The sequence below is a fragment of the Odocoileus virginianus genome, chromosome 29 (assembly GCF_023699985.2).
Source record: "Odocoileus virginianus isolate 20LAN1187 ecotype Illinois chromosome 29, Ovbor_1.2, whole genome shotgun sequence".
NCBI lineage: Eukaryota > Metazoa > Chordata > Mammalia > Artiodactyla > Cervidae > Odocoileus > Odocoileus virginianus.
Window position 1 is genome coordinate 30,547,194 of NC_069702.1, and position 17,225 is coordinate 30,564,418.

At 38.0% G+C, this 17,225-nt stretch overlaps 1 protein-coding gene and 1 long non-coding RNA gene across 3 annotated transcripts in view; one reads left to right on the top strand and one right to left on the bottom strand.

The window, feature by feature from the left end:
* On the bottom strand, positions 1-8,886 carry LOC139032052 (uncharacterized). Of its 2 annotated transcripts, none has more exons than XR_011484600.1 (4): positions 8,767-8,886; positions 5,526-6,937; positions 4,733-4,889; positions 1-724 (listed from the first exon to the last, which is right to left on the bottom strand). It is a non-coding gene; the product is annotated as an uncharacterized lncRNA (long non-coding RNA). The 2 variants fall into 2 exon arrangements; XR_011484599.1 differs by having other exon boundaries at positions 4,729-4,889.
* Positions 5,546-17,225, top strand: part of LOC110150322 (UDP-glucuronosyltransferase 2C1-like) — a 25,485-nt gene continuing 13,805 nt past the window's right edge. Inside the window, exons 1-2 of the mRNA XM_020913244.2 lie at positions 5,546-6,344; positions 15,238-15,386. Of these exons, the coding sequence (XP_020768903.2) occupies positions 5,579-6,344; positions 15,238-15,386 (915 nt within the window). The 5' untranslated portion in view covers positions 5,546-5,578. The remainder of the gene's footprint in view (positions 6,345-15,237; positions 15,387-17,225) is intronic.

The following is a 17,225-nucleotide window of genomic DNA, read 5'->3' on the forward strand; positions in this document are numbered from 1 at the left end:
TTGATGGACCAATTAGAACACATATATTTATTGATTAATTTCATTATCTGATATGGGTAAGGTTTTCTAGTGCACCTTCCCCCAAAGTAAAACAGTAATATCAAAGATCACTGACCATAGATCACCATACCAAATATAATAATTAAAGTTTCAAATATTGCAGGAATTACTCAAATGTAACACAAGCATATAAGCAAAGGTTATTGGTAAATGGCATGGATTGACTTAATTCACTCAGGGTTGTCACAAATATTCACTTCGTAAGAAGCCAATATACGTGATGTACAATAAAGCAAAACACAACAAAACGAGGTAAGCCTTTGCATTTCAAGGATCCTTTCTCCATAGAAAATCAATTTCATAGTTTCTGGGAGTTACACCATGGGCATACTTTGGGATGTCCACTATTCAACCTACTGTATCTTTGAAAGAGTCCTCCTTATCACCACCCTTATCCAAACCAAACACAAACAGGAAATAAGATCACATTTCTGTGGATGGTGCAAATTAAAGATCTTAAAGAGTTAAAAAAGGCAGGATGATTAGCTCCATCATATCTGAGCCCCTCATATCTGGTAGTGGACTCCTGCAAACTCATCCAAGAATTCACTCTACTCTTAGTCTCTGTTTCAGATGTGATATCTCTGCTAGAGCATAATAACACATCTTCAGGTACATGGTAGGAGGTCATTGCTTTGGTGATTGTGTTCTCTGCCATCTCTACCTGAAAAGACAAGGTAGAGTTCTCGTTCACTTGAAACAGAAACAGCAGACATTTACAATTTTTACTGAGAATTTTATAAAATAAAATTTCTTCTCTTCCCTCTTAATACAGACCAATGAGATATGAATTATCTGGATATACTTCAAAAAACTGTGTTAACTGACTGTTGATAGCATTGTGCTAGTCAGGCGGGATGAGCAAGAAATGGCTAGTACATTGGACACCTGTGTAAGATATGTCAGTGTCAGAGTAGAAGATAAACCCTATAAGTATGTGATATGCCACGTCAATGAAATTAATTGAAATCCCGTGATCAGGGGTATTTGAGTTCATCATTTCAAAAGGAGAACAGATTTTTCCATTTTGCCTTTCTACAGAGGGGAAAAAAAATACAGTTATTTGAAGGCATTTTTAGGAATTAGAAGTATATGTATTCCATCCTGTGACTCATATGCCAAGTAACACACACACAAAAATACCCGTTGTAAGTGGGCCCAGAACTGGATGGAATTCTGCAGTAGGTCTAACTTGTGATGGACTGTAGTATTAGGTAGACCTTGCCTGGAGAATCCCATGGACAGAGAAGCCTGGTAGGCTACAGTCCAAGGGATTGCCAAGAGTCAGACACGATTGAAGTGACTTAGCATGCACACACGCGTAGTATTAAATACATCATAATGAGAGAAAATACTATGTAGGATCTCTGCCAACCTTAAAGACAGAATCACAGCACAGCAATATGAAGTCACCTGGACTGGAGAACTATAGGTATTTGGAAAAACAACTCCTGACATGCTATGGGACTCTGTTAGAAATGCAATACTCAACGATGGGACATAGTGCTGTTTCCCACCAGAGATCATTCATCAAAGAATAGGCATTAGGCAATTAAGGAGACAAAACTACGCAGCCAGGTAACTTAGACACTCTTTGTCATCATCCACTCCAGTGCCATTCCCTAGAACAAACTTACAATGTGGTTTGGGTGACAGCAAGTGAAGCCGTGCCTGGGCCCCAATATATGAGCTCCTGTTTACCAATACATGGGCTCACGTAACTACTTCCTAACTGACTGTAAAGAGAATCACACCTGCTAGGAGTCTAATTAAATATTGAGTTTCTGATATGGCACCACTGTTTGTGATGACCAACTGGAAATTAGCGGTTGATTTCCTACCTTGGATCTCTTTCACACTGGCTATTTACCCTGACAACAAGAGCCAATTATTATTGGGAATGAGTTTACCTATCACTTGAATGTTCTCTACAAAAAGTTCACATTCAAGTGACATGAAATTTTAGCAATTTAAACTGTTCAAAGCACTGAAAGATGTAAAAGTGTTTAAAAACCAAGTTTGTAAGACTGCAGGTGAAAATTGACTTCAACATGAGAAATCAGTGAACTAAGATGGACAGGAATAGGGGAATTTAACTCAGATGACCATTATATCTACTATTGTGGGCAGGAATCCCTTAGAAGAAATGGAGTAGCCGTCATGGTCAACAAAAGAGTCTGAAATGCAGCACTCGGATGCAATCTCAAAAATGACAGAATGACCTCTGTTCGTTTCCAAGGCAAACCACTCAATATCATGGTAATGCAAGTCTATCCCCCAATGAGTATTGCTGAAGAAGCTGAGGTTGAACGGTTCTATGAAGACCTACAAGATATTTCAGAACTAACACCCCAAAAAAGATGTCCTTTTCATGATAGGGAACTAGAATGAAAAAGTAAGAAGTCAAGAAACACCTGGAGTAATAAGCAAATTTGGCCTTGGAATACAGAATGAAGCAGGGCAAAGGCTAATAGAGTTTTGCCAAGAGAACACACTGGTCATAGCAAACACCATCTTCCAACAACACAAGAGAAGACTCTACACATGGACATCACCAGAAGGTCAACAACAAAATAAAAAAGATTGATTATATTCTTTGCAGCCAGAGATGGAGGAGCTCTATACAGAGCAAAAACAAGACCAGGAGCTGACTGTGGCTCAGATTATGAACTCCTTATTGCCAAATTCAGACTTAAATTGAAGAAAGTGGAGAAAACCACTAGACCATGCAGGTATGACCTAAATCAAATCCGTTATGACTATACAGTGGAAGTGAAAAATAGATTCAAGGGATTAAATCTGATAGATAGAGGGCCTGATGAGCTACAGATGGAGGTTCATGACATTGTACAGGAGACAGGAATAAAGACCATCTCCAAGAAAAAGAAATGCAAAAAAGCAAAATGGCTGTCTGAGGAGGTCTTAGAAATAACTATGAAAAGAAGAGAAGCGAGAAGCAAAGGAGAAAAGGAAAGACATACCCATTTGAATGCAGAGTTCCAAAGAATAGCAAGGAGAGATAAGAAAGTCTTCCTCAGCAACCAATGCGAAGAAATAAAGAAAAGCAATAGAATAGGAAAGAGATCTCTTCAAGAAAATGAGAGATACCAAGGGGACATTTCATGCAAATATGGACTCAATAAAGGACAGAATGGTATGGACCTAAAAGAAGCAGAAGATATTAATAAGAGGTGGCAAGAATCCCCAGAAGAACTGGACAAAAAAGATCTTCACGACCCAGATAATCATGATGGTGTGATCCCTCATCTAGAGCCAGATATCCTGGAATGTGAAGTCAAGTGGGCCTTAGGAAGCAACACTATGAACAAAGCTAGTGGAGGTGATGGAATTCCAGTTGAGCTATTTAAATCCAGAAAGATGGTGCTGTGAAAGTGCTGCACTCAATATGTCAGCAGATTTGGAAAACTCAGCAGTGGCCACAAGACTGAAAAAGGGCAGTTTTCATTCCAATCCCAAAGAAAGGCAATGCCAAAGAATGCACAAACTACCACACAATTATACTCATCTCACACTCTAGTAAAGTAATGCTCAAAATTCCCCAAGCCAGGCTTCAATAATATGTGAACCATGAACTTCCAGATGTTCAATCTGGTTTTAGAAAAGGCAGAGGAACCAGAGATCAAATTACCAATATCCGCTGAATCATCAATAAAACAAGAGCGTTCCAGAAAAACATCTATTTCTGCTTTATTGACTATGCCAAAGCCTTTGACTGTGTGGATCACAACAAACTGTGAAAAATTCTGAAAGAGATGGGAATATCAGACCACCTGACCTGCCTCTTGAAAACCTATATGCAGGTCAGGAAGCAACAGTTAGAACTGTACATGGGACAACAGACTGGTTCCAAATAGAAAAGGAGCACATCAAGGCTGTATATTGTCACCCGGCTTATTTAACTTCTATGCAGAGTACATCATGAGAAATGCTGGGCTGGAAGAAGCACAAGCTGGAATCAAGATTACCGGGAGAAATATCAATAACCTCAGATATGCAGATGGCACCACCCTTATGGCAGAAAGTGAAGAAAAACTAAAGAGGCTCTTGATGAAAGTGAAAGAGGAGAGTGAGAATGTTGGCTTAAAGCTCAACATTCAGAAAACTAAGATCATGGCATCTGGTCCCATCACTTCATGGCAAATAGATGGGGAAACAGTGGAAACAGTGGCAGACTTTATTTTCTTGGACTCCAAGGTCACTGAAGATGGTGATGGCGGCCATGAAATTAAAAGACACTTACTCCTTGGAAGGAAAATTATGACCAACCTAGACAGAATATTTAAAAGCAGAGATGTTACCTTGCTAGCAAAGGTCCATCTAGTTAAGGTTATGGTTTTTCCAGTAGGCATGTGTGGATGTGAGAGTTGGACTATAAAGAAAACTGAGCCCTGGAATTGATATTTTTGAACTGTGGTGTTGTAGAAGACTCCTGAGAGTCCCTTGGACTTCAAGGAGATCCAACCAGTTCATCCTAAGGGAAATCAATTCTATATGTTCATTGGAAGGACTGATGGTTAAGTTGAAACTCCAATACTTTGGCCACCTAATGCTAAGAGATGACTCATTTGAAAAGACCCTGATGCTGGGAAGGATTGAGGGCAGGAGGAGAAGGGGATGACAGAGGATGAGATGGTTGGATGGGATTACCGACTCTATGGACGTGAGTTTGAGCAAGCTCTGGGAGATGGTGAAGGATGGTGAAGGTTGGCGTGATGTAGTCCATGGGTTGCAAAGTGTTGGACACAACTGAGTATCCAACAGTAGAGACTCGGCAGGCCAGGACAGAGTTGTTTGGGATATTCAAAATTCTGAAAGACAAAATATGTGACCTAAAATATTTTACTTGAAAATGATATCCTTCTTAAATAAGAAGAGATTGTTAGTTTCCAGAAAATGAAAATATGAGTACAAATTTATAGACAAGTATCAGTGGCTCAGTGGATAAAGAATCTGCCATCGGTAAAAGAAATATTAGACAGGCCATTCTGTTCAATGAATGTTCAAATCAAATCAGAGGAAAAGATCCAAAAAAAATCTAGTCTTAATTGAATATTCATCAGATGATGATGAACTTTCTTAACATTATTTAGAAATTACTATGAATTGATGTCTAACTTCGAGTCCCTGCTTTTGATATTCATGAAAAGAAGTTTTGAAAATCTCATTCTGAAATTTTTTATTTGTTTTGTTTTTTTCTGTAGCTATTTCTTCCCGACCCTGGGATTGAATCCAGGTCTCCTGCATTGAGTGCAGACTCTCCACCCTATGAGCCACCAGAGAAGCTCATCAAAGAAGTGTGGAAACTCATTCTGAGGTGTTTCTCTTTTTCCCTTAATTATTTTATTGACATTATCGACTGTTCTTTTTTTTTTTTCCCCCATCAAGGCAGTTTCATTTTGCTTTAATCTTTAATGCAAGGTACATAAATCAAAGTTCAGTCCTACCTAGTATAAATTGATTGGGACCGTCAAGGAGAGATGTTTGGATTCTGAGTTTCATGCTCTTGGTCCAAGCCCAGATTCAGTTTCAGCAAGAGTTGATTATGAAGACTGTGAAAGGCTTCTATGCCCTTTTCATGCTGCATCTATTGTTCTTTGACTCTGGAAGGACCGGAAAGATACTTGTATGGCCAATGGATTTTAGTCACTGGATTAATTTAAAGGTTATTCTGGATGAACTTCACCTTGGTGGGCATGAGATAACTGTCCTTGTACCTTCAACAAGTTCTCTGTTTGATCTTACCCAGATTCCCTTTAACGTGGAGATCCTTCAAATTCCAATAAGTAAAGAAAGTTTCATGGAAGAATTCAATGCTGGTCTCTATACACTCTCTTTTGAACTGCCGAAAGTTTCATGGTGGGAGAGGCAAGTACAAATGAAAAAACTGCTGAAAGATTTTTTAGAAACAGCCAGAAGAATTTGTGATAGTGTTGTCACAAACAAGGAATTGCTCAGCAGGCTTCAGGCAGCTAAGTTTGATATCTGTATTGCTGACCCTTTAAGCTTCTGTGGGGAATTAGTGGCTGAGCTTCTCAATATTCCATTTATATACTCCTTTCGGTTTTCCTATGGGAATGTCATTGAGAGAAACTGTGCTGGGCTTCCTATGCCTTCTTCATATGTTCCTGGCATCATATCAGGACTGACAGACAACATGACTTTTGTACAGAGGCTGGAGAACTGGTTGTCGTATACAATAGGTGACCTGATGTATTCATATTTTATATTTCCAGAATGGGATGAATATTACAGCAAGGTTTTAGGTAAGTGATATTTGCATGTAATAATGATTCTTATTTCATATGGAAAATGTAAATGTTTATCTGACTGTATAAAAGCTTAAAAAAGTTTTTCTTTGAGTGATACACAAGCTCATGTTTCTTAACTGTTTTGAATAACAACAATAATAACAATTCTTTATCATTATTTATTCTTTTCTTAAGCTTTTCCTTTTTTGTTTTTAGATTACTGAGTACTAAAAATTTATCAGAGAACAAATATGTTCTATGTTTATACATAAATCCTATCCAATGCTGCTATTTTTTTTCCCCCCCAGGATATCTACAAAAACCCAAATCTGACAGTGTTCCATAATCTTGGGCTATGCTCTCTTGTTTACTTCTCCTTTTATATGCAGGCTTCCCAGGTGGTGCTAGCAGTAAAGAACCTGTCTGCCAATGCAGGAAACATTAGAGACAGGGTTTTGATGATTCTTGGGTCAGGAAGATCCCCTAGAATAGGGCACTACACCTTCCATTTTCTTTCTGATTAACCTGCTGTTTCTCAGGCCTTCTGTTTGCATCCTCTGAAGGCTTGGTTTGCTGATTCCCAGGCTTGTAACATGATGAGTAAGAAACTGGAAAATAAATAAACATACATGGGTTTCATCTCGTTGCCTTCCAAAAGAGAAAGAAACAAGAAATGTTTTTCTCTAACTAGACTTTTAAACGTATTTTATTGTTGGCCTTATTGTTGCTGTTCCATTCATAATTGGATTAGAAATGAACTATTGAGCTTTGATCCTGAGCTTAAAGATTTTATCCATTTCAGCAAGTCCTTTTATGCTTTCATTTTTCCTTTTGCATAACGTATATGCTTATTAAAAAATAAGTTTATATACTTGTGTTAAGGAGGATTTTGCAGAAGATATTTTGAGAAAGCCGTTGAAAGGGCCCACATGGTGGTCTCATTGATAAGATGGCTGGTTATGTTGACCTCACAAAGAATAAAGCACAGTGATTCAGACTGACCAAATTGCCCAAATGACATCGTATTATCTCACCGGCGCCTATCTTCTCAAAGCTGTGAGACCACCAGATTCCAGACCTCCAGCTATGCGACCATCCCTTCAGGGAACTTTTCATTGGTGGGGTATTAGAAGGATTTCATCAGAAAGGGAGAACGCTGGTTCTCCTTAAGAGCCAGTCACCCTCTCTTTTCCCTCTAATAAACTTCCCTTTTCTTGTCTGACTGCCCCGGCTCGCTCTCTTTTTCTCTGCACTTGCCTTACATTTTGGTGCCGAAACCCGGGAGGGAAGATCCACCGCACCTGGGTGGGCTCCTCTCACAAGCCCACCCCCGGGGGCCCCCTCCCTGGGACCTCGAGTCCTAGCGATAGGCGGGAGGATCCCCATCGCCCTCAGCCCCTCGGCCTTGTGCCCCGCCAGACTTTGAAACAGGGGACGCCCATTTCAAGGCAGACCATTATTACTCTCCGCGAAAGTCCTGAGAACCGGGGACGCACTCAGGTCTGAGGGAACGGGGACTCTTGGACCTTTTGTTCGCCTCGCTTTCTCTCGCCCTTGTTTAACTTCCCTATTCGGCCGCAATGGGAAATTCTCAATCCCAGCCCTCAAAATCTACTCCTCTGGGATGCCTTCTCTGAAACCTAAACGCTTTGGGCTTCCAAGGGGAGATAAGACCAAAAAGACTTACTAACACTGGGTGCAAAACCTACTTGATAACAGGTCCCAGTGGCCAGAAAATGGAACTCTCGATTACAATACTCTACCGGAGCGCGATAACTTCTGCTGCCGCAATGGCAAGTGATTAGAAATCTCTATGTTCAGGCTTTCTTTGCTCTTCGCTCTTGACCCTCTCTCTGTGAATCCCCTTCTACTTCTCAAATACTCTCAGCCCACTCTGGGCCACATCCTCCTAATACAGTGTCTCCTGATCCTTGTTCAGACTGTTCTTCCTTCCACCTTTCCAACCACAGCCCACCCCCTATCGCTCCCAGTCCCCGTGTAGCCACTCCAAATCCAGTTCCACAACCTCCTTGTTACCTCCCCTCCTCCCTCCCTCCTTCTCAAGGGCAGGCCGCTCCCAACACCCCTCCCTGCCCGAGCCTCAGATAAGCTCTGAGACTTCAGCCCCACCCTCTGCCCTGAGGGTTCCAAGGCTTTCCCCTGACCTCCCTGGATCCCCTCTCCAAACAACTTTAAAACAGGAAACTTCACCCCAGGACCTCGCTCCTACCCCTGCTCCAGGCCTGCCTTTACCTGAAGCAGCTGGAGGAGAAGGCACTGTCCAGGTTCATGTCCCATTCTTTCTCCCTCACCTATCTATCTCAGATTGAAAAGTGTCTTGGCTCTTCCTCCTCAGACCCGGATAATTACTAAAAGAATTCAAGGATCTTACCCAGTCTTATGACTTAACCTAGCATAATATTTACATCATACTTGCCTCCACTCTTCTTCCAGAAGAGAAGGAAGGAGTATGGAGTAGGCAAGCCTCTCAGCCACATGCTGATGAGATACACAGGACATTAAGCCCATGGGGTCAATGGCTGTCCCCTGAGATGATCCCAACTTGGATTATCAGGCAGGGAGACCTGGGTGAGCAGCCCATAATCACATGACTGTTTGCCTCATTGTGGACCTTCAAAAGGCAGGGCATAAAGCCATCGGCTTCAATAAGCTGCAGGAAATAACTCAAAGACTAGATGAAAACCTGGCACAATTTCTCTCCAGGTTAACAGAAGCACTACAAAAATATACAAAATTAGACCCCACCTCAGCAGAGGGCACCATTGTTCTTAATACCCATTTTATCTCCCAGTCATCCCCAGGTATCTGAAAGAAACTAAAAAAGACAGAAGGCCCTCAAACCCCTCAATGAGACCTTTTAAATTGAGCCTTTGAGATTTCCAATAATCTAGAAGAACAGGCAAAGCTAGAGAAGGCCCAACCAGATCAGGCCAATTACCACCTTTTAGCTACTGCCCTACATGGCTCCAAGCCTCCATCAACCAACAAAGAAAGGAAGCCAACGGGTCCCTGCTTCAAATGCGGCAAAGAAGGCCACCGGGCCTGCTCATGCCTAAAGCCAAGGCCCCCTCCAGGTCCATGCCCCAGCTGTGGCATAAAGGGACATTGGAAGGTCGATTGCTCAAGTCCCCCTCCAGGGATCCAGACATTCCCCTCTTGGTCCCGAGCAGGAGTCCTCTGACCCAGCTCTACTCAGCCTCCTCAGACTTGCCTCTGAAGTCTGAAGGTGCCCAGGGCCCCAGGGCCCAACTCTCATCACCTCTGTGGGAGCCCAGGGTAACTCTTAGAGTGGCAGGTAAGCCGATCTCCTTTCTCATTGACACAGGGGTCATTTACTCTGCTATGCCTTCCTACTCCGGAAAAACCAAGGTCTCTCAGTTCTCTGTTATGGGGGGGTTGATGGTTTAATAGCTACACCATGAATAACGAGCCATCTTATCAATGAGACCCCATGTGGGCCCTATCAGCCATGTTCTGCTTGCATTATTTACTTAGGTTTTTAAAGATATAATTGACATGTTACTTTGTATGAATTTTAAGTGTCAACAAAATATTGTCAATCTGTAGAAAAAATTGAAAATTTTAATTGAGCCAACCTTAAGATTATAACCTGGGAGACTGTTTTTTAGAAAGTTCTGAAAAAAGTCCTCCCATTAGAAGTCAAAGCACTGTTATATGAGTTTTTGAGATAGAGGATTATACATCAAAAGTTTATGTATCAGAGTAATGCCGGCAGCTTACACAGGACAAAGCGAGTGGTGGGTCATTGTGACACCTTATAGGATTAAGGAAGGAATGTTTTCTCCTTAAGACTTACCTTGCTAGCACTAAAAGGAAATTGTTTTGCTCATTTGTTTGCTTGATGAGTTGGTATTCCTATGTCTTCTAAGGAGACCTAGTTAATGTGGAATATAGACATGCAATGTATGCTAAAGAGGAGGGTGGTGAGTGGCCCAAATGGCAGAGAAAAATTTGTTATTTTTTTTTTGCCCTGCTTGAAATTCATTTTCTTTTATCACAGGCATACAATGTAATAATTTTGTATTTATATATATTGTGAAGTGATCACCACAAGACCTCTAGTTAATGGTCATCACCTCACATAGTTACAACTTTTTAATTTTGAGATGAGAACTTTTAAGATCTACTCCCTTAACTCATTTCATATATACAATACAGTATTGCTAAATGTAGTCAACATGCTGTACATCATATCCCCTGGACTTACTTATTTTATAAGTGAAAGCTTATACACTTTCATCACCTTCACCTACCTATTGCACCCACTTTCCAATCCTGGCATTTGGCAACCAACAATCTGTTCTCAGCTTCTATTAGTTCATTTTCTTTTTTGTTTTGTGTTTTTTTAAATATTCCACATTTAAGTGATTTCACATAGTTTTTGTCTTTACCTCTCTGACTTCTCTTACCATGATTTCCTCAAGTTCCATCCATATTGAGGCAAATGACAGGTTGTCTTTTTTTTTTCTCATGACTTAATACTATTTCATGGTATATGTAATCATATTTTCTTTATCCATTTACTAGTTGAAAAATATTTAGAAGTTTTCCATATTTTGGCTACTGTAAACAATGCTATAGCACTGTTTATAGTGAACATGGGAGGTGGTAGTAGTTTTATCATTTTATTTTTTGATGGACCTGCATACTGTTTTCCAGAGTTTTGCACCAGTTTACATTCCTACTAACAGTGCACCAGGGCTCCCTTCTCTCCATATCCTCACCAGCATTTGTTATCTCCTGTCTTCATGTTAATCATATTAATAGGCATGAGGTGATATCTCATCGTGGCTTTAATTTGCATTTTCCTGATTAGCATTGGGGAGCACCCATTTATGTACTTGTTAGCCATTTGAATATCTTCTTTGGAAAATTGTCTATTCAGGTCCTTTGCTCATTTTTACTGGAGAAGGGCATGGCAACTCACTCCAGTATTCTTGTCTGGAGAATTCCATGGACAGAGGAGTCTGGCACGCTGCAGTTCAGGGGATCACAAAGAGTTGGACATGTTGAAGTGACTTAGCATGCATGCACACATGGTCATTTTTACATTAAATTATTTGTTTTCTATTTTTGTACTAAGTTGTATGAGTTCTTTAGACATTTTGAATGGCAATCCTGTATCATATATATGGTTTGAAAATATTGTCCCTAATTTTATAGGATGCCTTTCCATTTTGTTGATCATTTGTTTTGCTGTTCATTGTCTTTCTAGCTTGAAGTAGTCTTATTGGCTTATTTTTAATTTTGTTGTTGCTTATGCTTTTGGTATCATGCTTAAAAAATCACTGAACACTCATATCAAGAAAAGTTTCTGCCATGTTTTCTTCTAGGAACTCTATGGTTTCAGATCTTACACTGAAATCTTTAATCCATTTCCAGTTAATTTTGTAGTGGGGTAAGATTCGAGTCTAGTTTCATTCTTTCCATTTGACTATCCTTTTTCTTTTTTATTCAAGTAAGGATTATTTAAAAGATGATCTTTTCTCATTGAATATTTTTGGCTCCCTTTTGAAATATTAGTTGATCATATATGTATGGGTTTATTTTGTGGCTTTTGATTCTATTCCACTTGTTCATGTACCTGTTTTTATGCCTATACCATATGGCTGTGATCACTATAGCTTACAATATTGCCTGAAATCAGAAATGTTATGCCTGCAGGTTACTTTGGCTTTTAGGAGTCAGTTTTAGTTTTGCATACATTTTAAAGTTGCTTTCTTTTTTCTTTCTTTCTTTCTTTTTTTTTTTTTTTTACTATTTTGGACAGAAATATCTCTAATAATGTGTCATTACTAAAAGATTAGTTTATTACTAAATTTAAAAAATTTCCCTTATAGTTATAATCTTTTGTTTTATATAGATCTTTTCATGTTCCTTATTTTCAGCACATTCTAAATTTCTTATGAGAAATCACTTCTTCAACAATTCAGAAACAATATGAATGCTTCTAATGAAGTATGTTGCCCAGGAATATGCTGTGTGTTCAACAAGGCATAAGACCTAATCCAAGTGGACATGTAACGTTGAGATAGTTTCTAGGCATTTTGTGACAGAAACATGTGTTTATTTCTCTAGACTTGACCCTAAAAATCTTTGGCCACCTCATGCAAAGAGTTGACTTATTGGAAAAGACCCTGATGCTGGGAGGGATTGGGGGCAGGAGGAGAAGGGGGCGACAGAAGGTGAGATGGCTGGATGGCATCACCGACTCGATGGGCATGAATTTGAGTAAATTCCGGGAGTTGGTGATGGACAGGGAGGCCTGGCGTGCTGCGATTCATGGGGTCACAAAGAGTCAGACACGACTGAGTGGCTGAACTGAACTGACCTTTAAAAATAGGCAGAAACTGTTGCACCCATCACTCACCTATGTCTAAAGTACAAGGTACAAAAGGCAAAACTGAGAAAAGGTCATTGCTATCTCATCCTGATAACATTTCCTCAACCGTGGATCAAGAAGTGACTGACCTACAGCTGGATCTAAGATTTTTGTTTACTCCTAGTTCCAGCAGTTTGATACTCAGCTTAGGAACATAATTTAGTGTGAAGTTAGTGATAGGACATAACTCTTGTCTCTGATTCTTTCCTAGCTCTTGGCACCTGAAATATTCTTTGGGGAATATATCAATAATCTGAAAAATAAAGAATAAAGGCATAAAATAGAAGGAAAACATTTCTTTTACTTATAAATTTAAAAATACTATTAGATATAGACTATCATTCAGAATCAATTTATAATCTCCATTATAAAATGAATTCCAAGTATATTTTTTCAAATTAAAAATATAACTTAAAATTTATGTAATTATTAACTTTATTATGTACGAATATGTTCTAATAATTGATGATGAAACAGGTAAGATTGCATCTGCTTCAAAATATTTTGAGGAACTATTTATAAACACTTTTGGAGGAAAAAGAATGTTAGGATAATATTATTAGGTTAGACACAAAAATAATCAATGTCTAATAAGGCAATAAAATCATAATTTAAGAGATGACTTTTTCTCCTAAATAGAAATATGCAAATTAACATTTAACTTCACAGTATCTAAAAACAAAAATCTGCAGTAAATCATTAACAAATAACAATATAGAACATAGATACATTTTTCTAAAGATATAAATAATCTTTGAACTGTCCAGTATCCAACAAATGCAGCATCATAATACAAAAAGTGGTATTGCTTTGGAACTTTGGGAAATGGTTTTCCAAATTTAGATATTGGCTCACAATCTTTATTCAGATCAGTTAATAGTTTTTGTACAATATTGCCTTCCTTTCAATAAGATGCTTGAAGCACATTAGATTAATAATGAGTGCAGATTTTAACTAAAAAAGATATTATTTGGATAACAAAAGAAGGCAAATCAATGATATGAACCCCATAATTCTAGTCGTATGCTTATAACAAAAATAAATGCATTTTTCCACACAAACCACATACCTTAATGCTCATAACCGCATTATTCATAGAGCCAAATATGAAAACAACACAAATATTTGACAATTACTGAATGGATAAAAAAAATGACATATATCTGTACAAAAGTATTATTCAGAAACAAAAATTCTTGAAGTGCTGATACATATGACCTTAGGAATCAATCTTGAAAACTTGCTAAATAAAAGAAGGCAGCATAAAAGACCACATAGTGTATTTATAAGGAAGAATTGTATGGTGTAAATTATATGTCAGTAAAATTGTCATTAAAAGAGCAGAGGAGTAAAGCATTTCAGAAAGAAAATAAGATTATACCCATAGCAGACACTTAAGGTTCTAATATGAGGTCTATACTAGGTCTGAAACTGGAATTTGAATACCTTGGACATTACCAGATTCAGACCCCTAAATTACTGAGATTTGCTTGTGATCTCTTAAACAGATAGGTTTCCCTGGCAATTCAAAAATCCCTCATATTTTCTAATCAAAATTTCAGCACTCTTAGAATATCAAGGAAAACATTTTTTAAAAAATCGTGTGGTGAGAATCCAAATAGCTATAGTTTCTTTTTATTGGTGATATGGAGTACATATTTCAAAAGAACACTGACATTCTGAATAAGGTTCCTTATACCACAGTAATTATATAAATTCAAAAATTAAACTCTTGCTCCAAACTAAGGAAAGTGATTTAATTTAGAGTCACTAATTTGAGCTGCTATTATGTTAATATTCACATACTTTCCACTTCTTTTGAAAGGGATCACTTTGTCAGCAAGTAGATCAAAATAGAAAATATTTTGGCACCAGATTATGATGCAGTGCTCTATCTTCACCAGAGGACAGAGTTTTGTGAAACTAATTTTGTATGGCAAAGAAGATAATCACTTTAAGATTTTTGTTATATAAGATTTCCCTTCTGGATAGGATGTACTTAGTAGTAACAGAACATTTCCAATACCAGAAAAGAAAACAATGGTTCAGTTTAAAGGGTTGTTTATTTTTAAAGCTATCAGAGACTTTTGGAGCAATGAGGATGAGATAAATTGGAATTCCAAAAGAGGAGGAGACTGTACCACAGGAGGCTGAGGTTCACTGGCTGAGTTTCTTGTTCATTGCTAACAGCACCTGCTGATTCTGAGCATGGAATAGGGCTCAGGTGTAGCTCAAGCTGAAAGATTCTGTTGGTAGAGGTAAAGCAGAAGGTCTTTGGTTATTCCATACTTAATTCTGTGTTTGGTTCTTCATAGTCTCAGTATTTTGTACTCTTGGAGGGGAAAAAGCCTATTGATTTCTCTTGGGTTACATAGAACTAATATTGGTTCTTTAAAGATTTTTTCGTAGGAAATTTGACGGTAAAACATGTCCCACCTAGCATATCAAATGATTTTCCCTCTATCGTCTTTCATTTTTGTTCAGGAAAATCTGCCACATTATGTGAGACTATGGGAAAAGCTGAAATGTGGTTGATGAGAACTAACTGGGATTTTGAATTTCCTCACCCTTACTTACCTAACTTTGAATTTGTTGGAGGACTGCACTGCAAGCCTGCAAAACCCTTGCCTAAGGTAATTAAATGTATCTTTTTGCCTCTCTCAGTATTCACCTCCTTGAATGATTTGTAGTTTATTATTTCTAGTATTTGATATTCAAACTGAAAACCTAGACACAAGAACTAACGGGACTTATCCACATTAGACTTTTGTGCTACCAGATTTTCTACACCATTGTGGTAATCATTACTGATGCTAATCAAATATGCCAGATGTTTAGCTAAAATAAAATTCCCAGCCCCTGAGTTTAGTGAAATTGTCCAATATTCTCAGGGCAATGAGTATGAGCTGAAGAGGCATGTATAACTTTCATATCCAACTCTCAATTGTCAGATGCACTTGGAATACATGGAATAATGGATGAATATATGGTAAAAGAAGCTGTTGCTTTAAGACACTAAGATTCTGGAGCCTTTTATTTACTTGTTTATTTTTGGCCATGCTGCTGCAGCATGTGGGATCTTAGTTCCCTGACCAAGATTGCACAGCCATCCCCTGCCTTGGAAAGCAGAGTCTTCATCACTGAAATAGCAGGGAAACACCAAGACGCTGAGATTTTTGTTGTGAATTATTCAGCATAACCTAGTCTAAGAAATGGACATAGTAGAGAAATTACGATACTTTGAGAAAAGATTAAATAGAGGTGTGATGGCTCACCCCAAATCCTGGCAGAACTTACAGTAATGATTTGTTTGGTTTAAATAGAGGAAAGAAATTAGTCTGGAAAGATGATTATAGGGTAAGTTATGAAAAAAGCAAATGAGCAAAACTAAGCAGTCTTTAGGCTTCCCTGTGGCTCAGAAGGTAAAGAATCCACCTGGAGTGGAAGAGACCTGGGTTTAAGCAATAACGTGATACAGCTCACCATTTCATATATTTTGGTTATTGAATTATTTGGAATGGAGTGCAATTTAAATGGGCTGAGATGGAATGGGGGGAGATATAGGTGCAGTTTCAGAAAGACTTTATAGAAATCTAAACTGCAATATAATAATAATTTTGAGCATAAATGGAAAGATTTAGTGAATATTTACAAAGAAAGTCAGTAAGATTTTCAGATAGGCTGGAGGTGACAGTTAAGAGTGACAGGTTCAGAATTAATCCTTAGCTTTTTATTTCTTGTATATGTCATACCTTTATATTTGCTATTTTGTATGGGAATTTAGTAGAGAATATTGTAATTTACAAAGTGAAGAAGGAGAAAGGAGCAATTTTGAGGGAAAATGGTCAAAATGACTCTTGTAGCTGTATATCCCATGTTGATTTAGTGTCCTTTGTTGTCTAATTTTTGTAATTAGGGATATTACTGAACCAACATTAGCAATACAAATTATTCAAATAATTCAATGTTATGAAAATGCTTGCTACAATTGACGAATCCTACTGATATCATAGATTTAGGAATATGCTGAATGAGCTACAATGCAGTATCTAGCAAGCAGCTATTAAACACACTGTTTTAATCACAGGAGACAGGTCAATGAAGTATTTATGAAGTTTTTAAAATTAATAAACTATTTTCAGAGACATTTACATTCACATCAAAATCTTAAAACACAATTTTCAATATTTTGAAAAGATAGATGATGTTGGATACCCATTCTACATTGTCATAAGCATTTTTTCAGCTCAGAAAGTAATCCTTTAAGTATTCCAAGTTGTTTTTTTTTTTCCCATGATTTTTAATAAAAGATCTATGCCTTGTAAAAATTCAGTTCTAAAATCCTAGAAATAAAATGTTGGAATAGTGTGAGACTTGCTGATAAACAGATATACTTAATGGCTCAAAAATATGCAGAATTCTTCTATTGTCTTAGTATTGACCAATAACACACATATGTATGTGTAATGTTT